We start from the raw sequence: 15,327 nt of genomic DNA, 5'->3' as shown, positions 1-15,327 counted from the left end.
GGATACTATTCTATCTGGCTGCTGGTTACCAGTGGAGTTCCACATGGATTGGTGTAGGGACTGTTATTTTTTACGATGTATGTCAATGATTTGGACTATGGTATAAATGGATTTGTGGGTAAATTTGCCAATAATACAAAGATAGCTGGCAGAACAGGTAGTGTTGAGGAAACATAGAACCTACAGAGAGAGTTAGATAGTTTAAGGAAATGGGCAGAGAAGTGACAAATGAAATACAAAGTTGGAAAGTGCATGGTCATGCACTTTGGTTGAACAAATAAATGGGCAGACTATTACTTAGATGGAGAGCGAATTCAAAATTTAGAGATGCAAATGAACTTGGGAGTGCTTGTGCAGGATACCCTAAATTTTAACTTCCAAGTTTGGTCGGTGGAGAAGAAGGCAAATGTAATGTTGGTATTCATCTCTAGAGGTATAGAAGATAAGAGCAGGGATGCGATGGTGAGCCTCTATAAGACACTCATAAGATCACACAGACTAGTGTGTGCAGTTTTGGGATCCTTATTTTAGAAATGGTATACTGACATTGGAGAAGGTTCAGAGAAAAATCACGAGAATGATTCCAGGAATCTAGGAAAGGGTTACCGTGTGAGGAACGTCTGCCAGCTCTTGGGCTGTATTCCCTGGAGTTCAGGAGAATGAGGGGCAATCTCCTAGAAATATTTTGAATGTTAAAAGGCCTGAACAGATTAGATATGACAACGTTAATTTCCCATGGTAGGGGATTCTAGGACAAGAGGACATGACTTCAGATCTGAAGGACGTCCATATAGAACAGAGATGCGGAGAAATTACTTTAGTCAGTGGCTGGTAAATCTGTGGAATTTGTTGCCATGAGTGGCTGTGGAGGCCAAGCCATTGGGTGTATTTACAGCAGAGATAGATGGGCTATTGATTACCCAGCGCATCAAAGTGTATGGGGTGAAGGCAGGGGAGTGGGGATGACTGGAAGAATTGGATCAGCCCATGATTGAATGGCAGTGCAGACACGATGGACCGAATAGCCTACTTCTGCTCCAATATTGTATGGTTTTATGGTCTAATCCACAGTTTCGACCTGCCAAAGTGCAGCTAATATTCCTGGGTATATGACCCAGTCATATGAGAATTTAGCATTATTTTATTTTTCTGAGCTTCTCATAAATGTGTACAGTTTAGTTAAGCTTTGTTCCAGAATTTCCACACAATTAAAATAGTTTATTACATGTTTTTATTTTTGCTTATATAATCTAACCATTTAATGTGCATATTTTTGTAATTCATGGTTGTTAAAATCTGTTGTTCTGAACTAGGTTCTACTGCTGCCGCAGAAACAATGAATTTCATGACATAAGCCGGAGCTATTAAACCTGATTCTGATATTGATATGGGAGACCCATCCCCGGTCCCCACATCCCAGTTACGGCAGATCGTAATGTAAGATGGAAGCCTTTTCTATTTATTTGCATTCCTCAGAAATGACAACTGTTGAGTTTCCTTCTGTGGTTCCAGATCAGAAGCTCAGTCTGTCTAATATTTCCACACAATTAAAATGGGGAATTTGTTTATTCTTATCACGTCCTGAGCTACAGTGAAAATCTTGCCTGATGTAATATCCACACAGATCACTCCATTACAACAGTACTTTGAGCTGATATACGGCAAAACAATAACTGTGACAAAGAATTATGGCTGCAGAGAAAGTGCAGTGCAGATGGGCATATGGTGCAGGGTCAATTCGAGTTACATTGTGAGGTCGAGTACATTTTATCATTCGTTTGGCTTATAACCGCAGACAGAAAGCCGTCCTTAAGCCTGGTGGTCCGCGCTTTAAGCCTTTTTTTTAATCTCTTCCCCGATAGGGGTCGGGTTTGCAGCAAGAATGTCCCAGGTTGTGAGGATCTTTGAGTACATGGCCTGCTCTTCCGAGGCAGGGGAAGTGTAGGAAGAGTCCATGGAGGGGAGGCTTGTTTCTCTGATGTTCTCTGCTCTCCAAAGTTCTCTACAGTTCCCTGCAGTCATGAGCAGAACAGTAGACATACGAAGGCGTAAGTATCGACAAGAAGCTCAGAGACCTCGGCCTTCACCCTGCCTTGTGTAGCTGGATCCTGGACTTCCTGTCAGATCGCCGGCAGGTGGTAAGAGTGGGCTCGCTCACCTCTGTCTCTCTGACCCTCAGCACACATACCCCTCAGGGTTGTCTCCTTGGCCCCGCCTTTACTCTCTGTGCACAGATGACTTGTGTTGCCACCCACAGCTCCAATCTGCTAATTAAATTTGCCGACGACACTGCATTGATCGGCCTAATCTCAAATAATAACGAGGCAGCATACAGAGAAGTCATCATCCCGACACTGGTGTCAAGAAAACAACCTATTTCCTTATTGTGACAAAAACAATGGAGCTGGTTGTGCAATACAGGAGGAATGGAGACTGAGACAAAATTCAACATCTCCAAGTCTGTTATTGCACATTTTAATATTGATCATGACATAATGTATTTTATATATTGTTAATGACAGAAAACATATTTATAGATTGTTACTGACAGAGAATAGTATAATTTGTGTTCCGTGTGTTATCTGAATGTACCTGCCTGTGATGCTGCCACAAGTCAGTGTTCCTCTGTACCTGTACCTTCCCGTGCTTGTGCACTTGGCAACAAATTCAACGAGACCTGAGAAATCTCAGTGAGATTTGATTAGTGATGATCATCTTGGCAGCTCGGTACGTCGAATGTATGAGACTGTTAAATGCAAAACCCTGAACAGTGTTAATGATCAGAGGGATCTTAGACTCCAAGTTCATCGCCCCCTGAAAGAGACTGCAGAGATTGATCGGGTGGTTAAGGCAAATGGCATGGTTGTCTTTATTCGTTGAAGCGTTGAGTTCAAACGTCGGGAAGTTATGTTGCATCCGTCCCGAGCCTGCGGTCGTACTGAGACTGTTTCTGTAAGAGCGCCGGCGTGAGGAGGCGGGACTATGACGTTAGTCACAGGCTTACCACATCTGGAGTGTTTCATACAGTTCTGGTCGCCCCATTCTAGGAAGGATGTCGGGGCTTTGGAGAGGGTGCGGAAGAGGTTTACCAGGATATATTGCCAGGATTAGTGGGCATGAGCTATAACGAAAGGTTGTACAAAATTGCGTTGTTTTCTCCAGAGCGGCGCAGGCTGTGGTGAGACTGGATAAACGTTTATAAGATTACGAGAGGAATAGATAGAGTGGACAGACGACATATATTTTCCTGGGGGTTGAAATGTCTAATACATTTAATGTGAGAGGAGATGTAAGCAGCAAGTTTCTTTCCACAAAGTAATGGGTAGCTGTAGCCTCTACCTCGGGTGGGAGCCTCCGCCGGTCACGTGATCCCTTTTGTCCCTCCCATTTAGCCCGCAGATGGGTAGCATTTCCGAGGCCCCGCCCTCCGGTTGACGCAACAATCATTTAACGCATGCTCACAGTCTCCAGTTCGGTGGTGGTTTCATTTCCGCTCAGTGTATTTTTTGCGGGATCGGGAAAACCTTTTCCTCTCTTGGGTCGGGTAGCCGGCGTCGGGTCGGGAGCCTGCGGGCCGAAAGTATCACTTTCCCATCGGTGAGTATTGAGACTGATGGCGAGCGGGGAGATCTGATGTTGGCTTAAGCCCCGAAGTGAGGGTGGTGATGCTGCCTCCATGTTGCGTTGCGGAGTCTGATGTTGGCCACTGAGACTGTTAACTTCCCCCAACTCGCCTCGGTTCCTGAGGCTCCTCGCATTTGTCTTGGAGCTTTATGGCTGTTGTGTCTGTTCTCCCGGATTGGGGTGGGTGAGAAAGGAGAACCTCCCAGGTTGTGGGGATCTTTGACTGCACTGCCTGCTTTACCAAGGGACTGGGCAGTCTAGGGCGGAGAATGGTTTCTGTGATGTGCTGATCTGTATACAAAGGTCTCTGCAGTTTCTCACAGTCACGGGTAGAGCAGTGAGGTGTACGGATGGGAAACTTTCGATGGTGTGTTGATAAAAATTTGGTGAGGATCAAAGTATATCTGGCACAGTTCTTGTTGTTTGTTCTGACTTTGTCATTTTAGAATCTTTTATACAGTAGTATGAACTATTCATTCAGTATCTGCGTATTGCAGGAGGACTATCAGTGATTGTCCTTGATCCCTTCTCCCACCTGGTTTCATCTGCTCATTCGCTGCCCATCTTGTTCAACCTCTGTCCAGTCTCCTAACCCCCACTTCAGTTATGAACATCAACCATCTGGGTCAACCTCAGTCCACCCTGTTTCCCACCACCTCAATGTTACATATCAGCAATCTTTCTTCTAACCGCTATCTTTGTTGTGAAGTGTTCTTTTGCACCTTTTGCCTCGCTGAGTTATTTCCGGAATCGTTTTTTGTTAGCTGGAATGCCAGATGGTCATCAGGTGTCAGTTCTGTTGTGCATTGGTGTGGAAGTGCTAGTGCATGAGCTTTGATTGGCTGGCACACTACGACATTTTACTGACAGCAGAGAGTACTGGGAGAGTTGGAGCTTGGGCTATAATTCTGTGATCTGTATTCCAAGCATTTGGACCTGTCGGTGTTACGGTTTTGATTTTGGTTAGTGCTTTTACAGATGGGGTGGATTGTCATCCTTCTGCATTGAAGCAGAACTTTCGAGCAGCTGGACATTGGTTGTGGGAAAATCCATGACTGCACCACCCAGTTTGAGATGTGGGGACGATGTGTGAACGGCTCAGGGTTGGTGACCCTGTGAGGTTGGGTTCTGGTCTATCACAGTTTTAGATCCAGGTAAAAATGGACTTGGGGATCAAGCTGCCCAGGTTTATGAGTTGTTCAGTGAATATTCCTGGTCTGGGATCAAATGTTTGTTTCTGGGGTTCCTTTGGAAGCAATGGCTGTCAATCTGAGGAGAGAATGAGTTCCCATTCCATCCTCACAAGGAGCGGCTGTGGTTAACTGGGCTATTCTGTGTTTGTACCAGTAGAAATAGACCTTGGGGTTCAGTGTTCAAACTGTGTTTGGAAATTCCTCCTCACTGTCACATATCTGTCAGACAGTGGAAGTCAAACAGAAACTCAAATTGCTGGAGATCTGCACTAAAACTAGAAAATTATGAATCCATTCTGACAAAAGATTCTGAACCTATTGAGCGATTCTGGTGATTCCAGTTTCCTTTCATTACATTCACTCAGGAATGGATTTACTTCCCTGATTGTCTGTTATTCCCAGAAATATGTTCAGTACAGTTGTTGCTAACAGGGTTCATGTGAAGAACCTCAGGAATGATTGACTTTATGTATGAGGAGCATTTGATGGTTCTGGACCTGTGCTAAATGGAGTTCAGAGGGACGGTGGGGTGGTGGAGTGATGTATAGTTAAGTAAACCTACTGAATGCTGAAAAGCCTGGATACAGTGGACATGCAGAGGATGTTTCCATTAGATGGAGAGTCTGTGATATGACAGCACAGTCTCAGAATAAAGATGATTCCCTTTTAAACTGAGATGAGAAAAATTTTTGGCCAAAAGTTGTCTGATCTGTGGAATTTATTGCCGCAGAGGTTGATTGAGGCTGCCAATTGGGTACATTTATGACAGAGATTAAAATATTAATGATTGCTAAGTAGCTTCAGGGTTACAGGAGGAAGGCAGTAATATGGTGTTGGAATAAATCTCAGCCATGGTTGAGTGGTGGGGCAGACCAGATGGATCAAATCAGCTAATTCTGTCCCTACATCTTATATCGTACCATGACTGAACAATGACTCCTTCCTATCCCATATCAGGTTTTGTGACGTGTGAGGGTCAATTACAGATTTGTTCACTGAGATCATTATATTTGTCTTTAGTCTTTAGATTTCAGTGAGCAGAAATATTTTGATCTCCTTTGTACTGTAAACGTGTTTCACTATCTTTCATGTTAATGTTAGACCTGACATCAGAGATTTAATTGGAAGAAAAACCCACAACTGGAAGCAAACCACGACTGAAGATGAGGGAACAGCAACCAGTGAACCAACCTGAGGACTGAGACCATCAACTGGAGAGATCCCATCTGACTTGGAGAATCCAGTGATTCAGTCAGGAGAAAGTTTGGTGAGTCTCATTTACTCAAACACTGGTCATTTAGACATTACATACCTGTACAAAGGTAGGTAGGAAATAGTTGGAGTGAGCTGAATGTGACCAGAAGTAGTAGTTATGCCTCTGTCAGACCCATTTGCAATCACTCCAGATCTGCTAGTATGCTGTCAACAGCACAGCTCTTTAAACTCACACACATTACCTCAGTGTTTGCATATTTGAAGGAATTGCATCTTCTGAGGTAGCTTTTGGTCGATTCTGAGTGTGGAGAGGGAAAGAGGGATATTTATATTTACTATCTTGCAAAAAGAAGTAATTGTTTGAAATTACTTGCTGCAAACTCACTACCCATACCCTGTACATTTTCAACCGGATTATTGGCATTCATGACAAGTAGTAATGTGTCTAATCCTGGGAAACTGCACGAGGCACAGGCCATGCATGACTCCAATAAACAGCCTCCCATCATCACCATCTGCTTCTTACCATCTAGCTGTTCCCAGACTCTGGGCTCTGTGACAAGCACAATGTTAGCAGCAAGATTAGACAGTAATTAATATAAAGAGACATTTGTTGCTTCCTGAAAGCTGTCTGGTGCTATGGACCAGATCCTCCCTTGCTTACAACTTAATCTGCCCTTGGACCCATCCTCCTGGGTCACAATGTGTCCAATAACCCTCATCCCCAACCTCTGTCCACTTCACAACTTTCCCACCGTTTACCCCACACCCATATACGCGAACAGATCGACGTCACCGACATCCACTCTCACAGCTTGGGGAACCACAACTAACTGATCCTACCTTCCCGTCCAGCCGTCTGGCTTGGTCCCGGCCCTTTCCCACTGCAAATGACCTTCAATTTACACAAACCTGAGATCAGCCCCTTACTCATTGCCCACCCCCCAACCAGGAGAACCACAGGCAACAGCTCCGGTTGGCACTGTGCTGTGATTTGCAGGAGGACCCAGTGGCCGGAGATCAGAGGGACAAGGTAGGGGATTTGGCTATTCGGTTCTTTCACTGTGACTCTGCATTAACTCCATCCAGCCAAGTCTGGACGAACTTTAACAACCAACAAATATAATTCCTTTCAGCAATCAGCTATCTGAATGATCCAATCACTTTTAGAGGCAGGGGTACCTAAACAGTTGGGGTGTTTAAATTGCCGGGAGACAAGGACTGCAGGGACGAGAGGTCTTCTGTTAACTATAGACAGAATATATAACTGATACAAACCAGTCTTTACCCTGCTGGCAATTCCGGATTATATTAGTAAAACTGTTTTTTCTGAAAATACTAAACAACGAGACACTGCATTGACTGAACCACCCAGACCAGATCACCCTGGAAAGTCCTCCTCAGAAATATTGGGGTTTGTGGCCCAGCTCGAGACAAGCACCACACCGCCGATTCTACAGATGACATGGCAGAGCAGGGTATCTCGCAGGGACTTTAAATCCCACAACGTTGGGTTCATTGATGAAACCCGGTTCAGTTTCCTTTGTTCACCCCCTGAAATCATTAAAAAATCCATTAAACAGCTTTTGAATACAATCTCCCATCCACATGTGATGTCATTCTGGTGACCGCACATAAAACCATTAAATATACTGTAGGAGTAAATTTAGGCCATTTGGCCCATCGCACGTGCTCTGCCATTTAATCATGCCTTTTCCAATTTTCCTCAGTCTCAGTCTCCTTCCTTCTCCCCGTAAACAGTCATCAATCAAGAATCTAGCAACCTCTGCCTTTGATATCCATAAATACTTGTCTTCACAGCTGCTCATGGCAAAGGATTCCGCAGGTTCACCACTCTCTGGCTAAAGAAATTTCCCCTCATCTCCTTTCTAAAAGGACGCCCACTATCCCCATTAATCTGAGGCTGCGTCGTTTGGTCCTGGACTCTCCTAGTACAGGAAGTATCCTCTCAACATCCACTCGATCAAGTCCATTCACCATTCGATAGGATTCAGTGAAATCATCCTTCAGTCCTCTGAATATAGATCCAAAGCCATGAAATGCTCTTCATACGACAGGCCATTCAATTCTGTACTCATTTTTGTAAGCCTCGTTTGAACTCTCTCCAGTGTCAGCACATCCTTTCTGAGGTACTAGGCTCAAAACTGCTGAGAACAATCCAGGAACTTTATAAAGTCTCAACATTACACACTCAGTTTGATATTTTTGTCTTCTTGAACTGAATGTGAACATCATATTTGCCTTCCTCACCACAGACTCGACTCAACCCACAAATTAACCTTTAGGGAATCCTGCAAAAGGATTCCCAAGTCCATCTGCACCTCAGATTTTTTTGTACATCTTCTCCATTTAGAGAATAGTCAACCCTTTCATTTCTTCTAGAAAGTGTATAATCATGCACCTCCCAACACAGTATTCTAACTGTCATTTCCTTGCCCATTTTCCTGATCTTTCTGTAGCCACCCTACTTCCCCAAAACAACCTGCCCTTCCACCAGTCCTTACATCCCTGAAAACTTTGCAACAAAGCCATCAATTTCATCATCCAAGTCAGTGGCATATAACATGAAAAGAATCATTCCCAACATAGACCTCTGTGGAACTCCAGTAGAAACCGGTAGCCAGCCAGAAAAGGCTGTCTGTATTCCCACTCGTTTCCTCCTGCCAGTCAGCCACTACCGTTTTGCTGTAATAACTTAGGCTCAGAACGGATTAAGAAACCTCATGTGTTGCACCTTGTCAAAGGTCTGAAAACCAAAGTACACCACATCAACCTTTGTCTCTCCTGCTTATTATTTCTCAAAGCATTCCAACAAATTTATTAGGAAAGATTTTCCCTTGAGGAAACAATGCTGACTCCAGCCTATTTTATCTTGTGCCTCCAAGTAACCCGAACTCACATCCTTAACAATCGACTCCAACGTCTTCCCAAACACTGTCAGACTAAGTGGCCTATAGTTTCCTTTCTTCTGCCTCTCTCCCTTTTTATAAACTTTTTTTTATTTTCAAATAATTACAGAAATAAAAGAAACTATATGAAAAAAAATATATACCCTTCCCCACTCCCCTTAACCCCTCCCCCCCCAACATCCCTATATATAAAAAAAGAAAGAAAGGGAAAAAAAAAGAATGCCTGGATATCGGAAGATCCCCACATGCTCCATGGAGTTCGTAATAACTTAAGTATATATATTTATTTATTTCCCCAAATAACCAATTATTTCATCTTCGGAGCACCCCTCTCTCCCTTTTTGAAGAGTGGAGTGATATTTGCAATTTTCCAGTCTTCCAGATCCATTCCTGAATTTAGTGATTCTTGAAGGATCATTACTAATGCCTCCACAATCTCTCTGGCCACCTCTTTCAGAATTGAGGGTGTAAACCATCTGGTCCAGGTGACTTATCTGCCTTCAGATCTTCAGTTTCCAAAGAATCTTCTCTCTTGTTGTGGTCCCTTCTGTACAGGTCCAACCTTCCCTGGAAGAGAGCCATGGAACCAAAAATCTTATCCCCTCCCCGCTCCACATGCCTCATGTCATGCATGGGTTTGCTACACCAGGGTCTGACATCATGTTTGCAGTTCCTTACGTCTGCAGGTTTGTTTCTCATGGTTGTGCAGTTTAATCTTTCTTCCATTCAGACAAGGGAGTGAGATCCAGATCTGACATGTCCTTGGACTCCATTCCACTGTTACAAATTGCCGAAGTGCAGCCAATGTTTCGAGATATATAACACTATTAACGCAAGAAGGAAGCCCTTTTTCATTTTTCTGGGCTTCTCAAACATTTGTACACTTCAGTGAAATCTCCCTCCAGAAGTTCCAGAGGAGAAGCTCAGTATATCTAATATTTCCACATAATAAAGTGGGGAATCATTTATTATTGACACGTACCCAGGTTCAATGAAAATCTTGTCATGCATATCATCCTCTCAGATCAACACATTACAACAGTAGATTATGGTAAAGCATTAACAGAGTGTAACAAAGCATTATGGTTACAGGGAAAATCCACTGCAGGTAGACATATGGTGCAAGGTTACATTGAGTTACATTATTGTTACGCACCCGTGACACGTGACAGTGGTGTACTTGTCACGTGACAGGTGTTGGAGCTATACTGGACTTGAGGTAATGGTCTTGTGATGGTGGAGTGACGTCATTTTCCCACCAGTAGAGGTCATGTGACAGCTTCTTTTTACAGGGTATAAAAGGAGGACCCCTCCGTGAGGAGGGGCAGTTTGTGGCTGGATTTGCCATGTTGACTTCATGCCACTGCGTGATTTAATGTTATGACGCAGTTTAGTTGAAAAATGAAGTTTTATCTAATGCCTAAAGTTTAAAAGGTAATTGCCAGCAGTTTCTTTATAATACTGCTAGTTGAGAATCAGTGCAGAGTGAAGATTGGAGTTCGGGAGTTAAAAGATCGAGGGAAATTGATTTTGACGATGAAACAGGTTCGACCTTGTTTGATCCTCATTCGGAAGGAATTCATTGACTGTCCCTGTGTTAATCCCTGTGAATAGCAGAAAGGATTGGGAACAGTTTTGTAAAGGAAAGGTCAGTGCCTTTAAGGCATTTCATTTGTCCATCTCCGTAAATTCTTCGTGGAAAAAGTTTGATTTGGGAACCGAAGCAATACGACGTGAAAGAGAATTTAAATCGTCTTAAAAAGTCTTTCCCTTAAATGGACTGTAAGCATTTTGAACTTTTGCAATACTACTTTGAAGAACTGTTTTTGCAACATCGCTTTAAGAACTATTTAAGCTTCACTGCTTTAAGAACTGTTTAAGCTGCCGCACAGCAGCTGATTTCCGGTTACGTGAGTGGTTTGTTTACTTTTGGGGGTTTGTTTTTCAGTGTTTAATAAATGTTCTATTTGTTATAAAACCCCTGCCTCACTCATATATTTATTGTTGCTTGAATCCGTAACATCATGAAGTCAAGCATCCATTTTAAAATGCTGAGGAATATTCAGTTTGTTTATAGCAGCAGAATGGATAATATCCCAAGGCCTGGGAAGCTTTAATTACGTTGCCCGATTTACTGAGGCAGCAGGAAGTATAGAGTGATTCCATGGAGGGGAGGCTCATTTCTGTGATGTGCGGATCTGTGTCCAACGATCTCTGCTATTTCTTGAAGTCAAAAGAAGAGAGTAGCCATACAAAGGTGTGAAGTATCTGGAAGGGATACTTTTTAATGGTGTAAACTTAAATTCGCCGGACAAACAACCACACCACAAACAGTTCTTTACTTTCCTTTTAACCAGTTTATTTGTTTGAACTCAACTGGTGAGAAGCTCAGAGCCAAGCATCAGAGAGACAGAATTCCTCTCCCTCTGGTGGCTCGTGACAAACCTCTGTCTAACATGCAAAAATGTTACTATTATAGAACTAGCGACACAAAGAACACTTCAGTTCAAATGGTCTTCCCACCAAGTCTGTTGGAGCAAAACTTAATTTCTTAGATAAGAGAGTCCACTAAGTCAGGGTTTTAATTACAAATTAATGTTCTGTCTAATCCTGATCAGTTATTCTCTTTCATTAGTCAAAGAAGGGAACTTACTCATGAGAACTTAACTCGACATAACATTCCCAAGGGACATCTGTGAGTCGTTAATCTAAACAAGCTGCAAGCAGATTCCTTAGTGACGGACAAAACAGAAATCTGCACACTGTCTGGAACACAGCACACATAAGTTTGCACTTAGTTTTAACCCATTATTTACAAGAGTCCAAGGATAATTTCTTACATCCTCCAATACCCTTAAAACTTGTGGTACCAGATAGTTGCCTTTCTGACTGGAAGCCAATGACTAGTGGAGCACCACAGGGATCAGTGCTGGATCTGTTGTTGTTTACCATCTATATCAGTAATCTGGATGATAGTGTGGTTAACTGGATCAGCAAATTTGTGGCTGACACCAAGACTGGTGATGTAGTGGACAGTGAGGAAGACTATCATGGCTTGCAGTGTGATCTGGACCAGCTGGAAAAAATGGGTTGAGAAATGGGAAATGCAGTTTAATGCAGATAAGTGTGAGGTATTGTGCTTTGGTAGGAGGTAGGTCCTACACAGTAACTGGTAGGGAACTGAGGAGTGTTGTAGAAGAAAGAGATATGTGAATACAGGTCTATATTTCACTGAAAGTGGAGTCACAGTTCAATAGGGACAGAAAGAAGGATTTTGGCACATTGGCCTTCATAAACCAAAGTACTGAGTACAGGAGATAGATGTTATGTTGACTTTGTACAAGACATTGGTGAGGCCTAATTTGGAGTATTGTGTGCAGCTTTGGTCACCAACCTACAGGAAAGATGTAAAAGAGGTTGAAAGATTTCAGAGAAAATTCACAAGAATGTTACCAGGTCTGGAGGTCTTGGGTTATAAGGAGACATTGAACAGGTCTGGGCTTTATTCCTTGGAATGTAGAAGATTAATGGGAGATTCGATGGAGGTATACCAAAATTATGAGGGTTATAGATGGGGTAAATGCAAGCTGGGTTTTTCCACTGAGATTGGGTGGAACTACAACTAGAGGCCATGGATTAAGTGTGAAAGGTGAAACATTAAGGGGAACACGAGGGGAAACTTCTGCACAGAGACGGTCAACCAGGTGTGGAATGAGCAGACAGCCCAATGGCAGGGGTACGGTAGTAGACAGTTTAAATAGTTCAACACAAACTAGATGGGCCAAAGGGCCAGTTTCTATTTTGTACTTTTCTTTGACTCTGTGACAAGAACATGAAATAATACTAATATTCATGTAATACCTTTTTACAGCTGTGCAGACCAATCATGCATCTGGGCAGGATATGTTTACATGGCTTTAAAACTGTGGCACTTTACATTGACAGAAGATAAAAGAATATCTTTTCTGCACGTTAACAAAGGCTATTTGTGTGAGAGTGTTTCAGTTACTGTGGGGCCAGGCACCAATGCAGCTCAGTGGGAACAGGGAATAATATCAATGGAGAGAGTCAAGCTGAGCCAGATCACAGGTTGGCAACGGTAGAAATGCCCATTTTATGGAGACAGGAAGAGCATCAGAGATTCTGATGATCATTCCAGATACCAGCACTGTGCCCAGTTAGATGATTTCTCTCTCCAACTTGTGTTGAACCTAACTGTAACAGTGTGATGTCAGTTCACACCTTGACAACTCAAGTGATCTCATCTGAAATGTTGTCTTTCACTCATTGATGGATTTTATTAATCTTTTTTTTCAGGTTAAAACAACAAGGAATCTATCTATGGGAATCTCGAACACAGCACATCAGTTTTGCTGTCTCTGTCCACGTATATTAAAATTGGAGCAAGGGATTCACTCAATCATCCTTCCTACTCAGACTGTGGGGAAGGATGCACTCGATTATCTGAATGACTGGCATGCCTGTCAGTAACACAGGAGAGAGGCCATTCACCTTTTCGGACTGTGGGAATTCATCTCATGAAGATACATCAACTGGCCAGAGGTTGGTCATGTGCTGAATTTGGGGGGAAGGATTTACTTGGTCAACTAACCTAATGGCTCACCAGAGAGTTCACACTGGAAAGAGGCCATTCACTTGCTCAGACTGTGGGAAGGGATTCACTTTATCATCTCACCTACTGAGGCACCAGTCAGTTCACACCGGGGAGAGACCATTCACCTGCTCAGACTGTGGGAAAGGATTCACTCAGTCATCTAAACTGAAGGTACATCAGCGAGTTCACACCGGGGAGAGACCGTTCACCTGCTCAGACTGTGGGAAAGGATTCACTCGGTCATCTACACTGAAGGTACATCAGCGAGTTCACACTGGGGAGAGGCCATTCACTTGCTCAGACTGCGGGAAGGGATTCACTCAGTCATCCGACCTACTGGTACACAAGTCAGTTCACACCGGGGAGAGGCCATTCACCTGCTCAGACTGTGGGAAGGGATTCACTTCATCATATAACCTACTGAGACACAAGTCAGTTCACACCGGGGAAAGGCCGTTCACCTGCTCAGACTGTGGGAAGGGATTCACTTCATCATATAACCTATTGAGACACGAGTCAGTTCACACCGGAGAGAGGCCATTCACCTGCTCAGACTGTGGGAAGGGATTCATTTGCTCATCTCACCTACTGACACACCAGTCAGTTCACACCAGGGAGTGGCCATTCACCTGCTCAGTCTGTGGGAAGGGATTCGCTTTGTCATCTCAACTGAAGGTACATCAGCGAGTTCACACAGGGGAGAGACCGTTCATTTGCTCCGTCTGTGGGAAGGGATTCATTAAGTCATCTAATCTGAAGGTACATCAGCGAGTTCACACGCGGGAGAGGCCGTTCACTTGCTCTGACTGTGGGAAAGGATTCACTCAATCATCTAACCTAATGTAACTCGCTTTGGCTAGCAGCTTAATATAGAGGGTGATAGCCCCACAGCTTGGCCAAACTTAAGAAATCTCATATGGGTGGATGCTGCGAGATGTGTCCACTGTTATAAATCAGTACCCCAAAAGAACAAACAGTACACAATTTGTGATTAAATAATTGAATTTATAATTCTTCCTTTCACTATAGGGTTAGTGAAATAAACATAAAAAAATGCCAATTCTCTCAGTCTGTGTCTTCTCATTTCTTCCCAGCAAAAGAGCACAAAAATCTCTGTAAAGGGGGTTCCTTCTTTTTTCTTTGTTACTGTGTATGTAATCAAAAGGGCTTCTTTGTTTTGTTAACTAGCAGGAATGCTAATTTACTGATAACGAGAATTGTATTCCTTTGTAAACCAAATGGAGATTAATTAATGTTCTTTCTTCTGAGACTGTAAGCTTTTGTTGACGGGCTTTTGGGCAGATCGACGCGAGGGGGTTGAGAGAGAGGACGCAATGCTGTAAGCTGGGCGAGGAATGGATCCCAAGCGGGGGTCCGAGGCCAGGAGGTACTCCAAGGAAGGGGGATGAAGTTAGATGTGCTTGGTTGACCACTTCGGAGGGTCCTGAGCTGCGAGTCGAGGAGTTCGGAGGGGAGCGTATGGTGGCCAGAAGACTTCAGTAATTGAGCTCCAACGGTTGTGCACGAAGTTGAGACTTTGATAAGTTTGGCGCCTTTTCTTTATTTTTTCTCTTCATATATACTGTATCGTTATTAATCACTTAGTTATAGTAACCTTTATAAATTGTACTCATTTAATCGCTTATGGTGTACTGTCTGTTTTTGGGCGAGGCGGTGCATCACACAGCATCCACACCAGCTGATTACCCAGTTTGGTGGGGCCGAAGGCTGCTCCCCCTAGACGAGAACG

At 43.4% G+C, this 15,327-nt stretch overlaps 2 protein-coding genes across 4 annotated transcripts in view; one reads left to right on the top strand and one right to left on the bottom strand.

Annotated features, from left to right (window-relative positions):
- Positions 1–15,327, bottom strand: part of LOC132394255 (zinc finger protein 239-like) — a 98,455-nt gene that overhangs the window by 28,844 nt on the left and 54,284 nt on the right. The window lies entirely within an intron of this gene.
- On the top strand, positions 3,032–15,219 carry LOC132394254 (zinc finger protein 239-like). Of its 2 annotated transcripts, none has more exons than XM_059970142.1 (3): positions 3,032–3,178; positions 5,919–6,084; positions 13,280–15,219. In XM_059970142.1, the coding sequence occupies exon 3, from the start codon at positions 13,578–13,580 to the stop codon at positions 14,421–14,423; it is 846 nt and encodes a 281-aa protein (XP_059826125.1). In that variant the 5' UTR covers positions 3,032–3,178; positions 5,919–6,084; positions 13,280–13,577; the 3' UTR covers positions 14,424–15,219. The 2 variants fall into 2 exon arrangements, with proteins under 2 accessions (XP_059826125.1, XP_059826124.1); XM_059970141.1 differs by lacking the exon at positions 3,032–3,178 and adding an exon at positions 3,438–3,597.

This window comes from Hypanus sabinus, chromosome 5, assembly GCF_030144855.1.
Source record: "Hypanus sabinus isolate sHypSab1 chromosome 5, sHypSab1.hap1, whole genome shotgun sequence".
Classification (NCBI taxonomy): Eukaryota; Metazoa; Chordata; class Chondrichthyes; order Myliobatiformes; family Dasyatidae; genus Hypanus; species Hypanus sabinus.
Note: the sequence above shows the minus strand (reverse complement) of the source record. Positions and strands in the feature narration are given on the sequence as shown.

What these genes read in the sequence shown, in the direction of transcription:
- LOC132394254 (XM_059970142.1), top strand. Translation starts at nt 13,578, where the DNA reads ATGGCTCACCAGAGAGTTCACACTGGAAAGAGGCCATTCACTTGCTCA.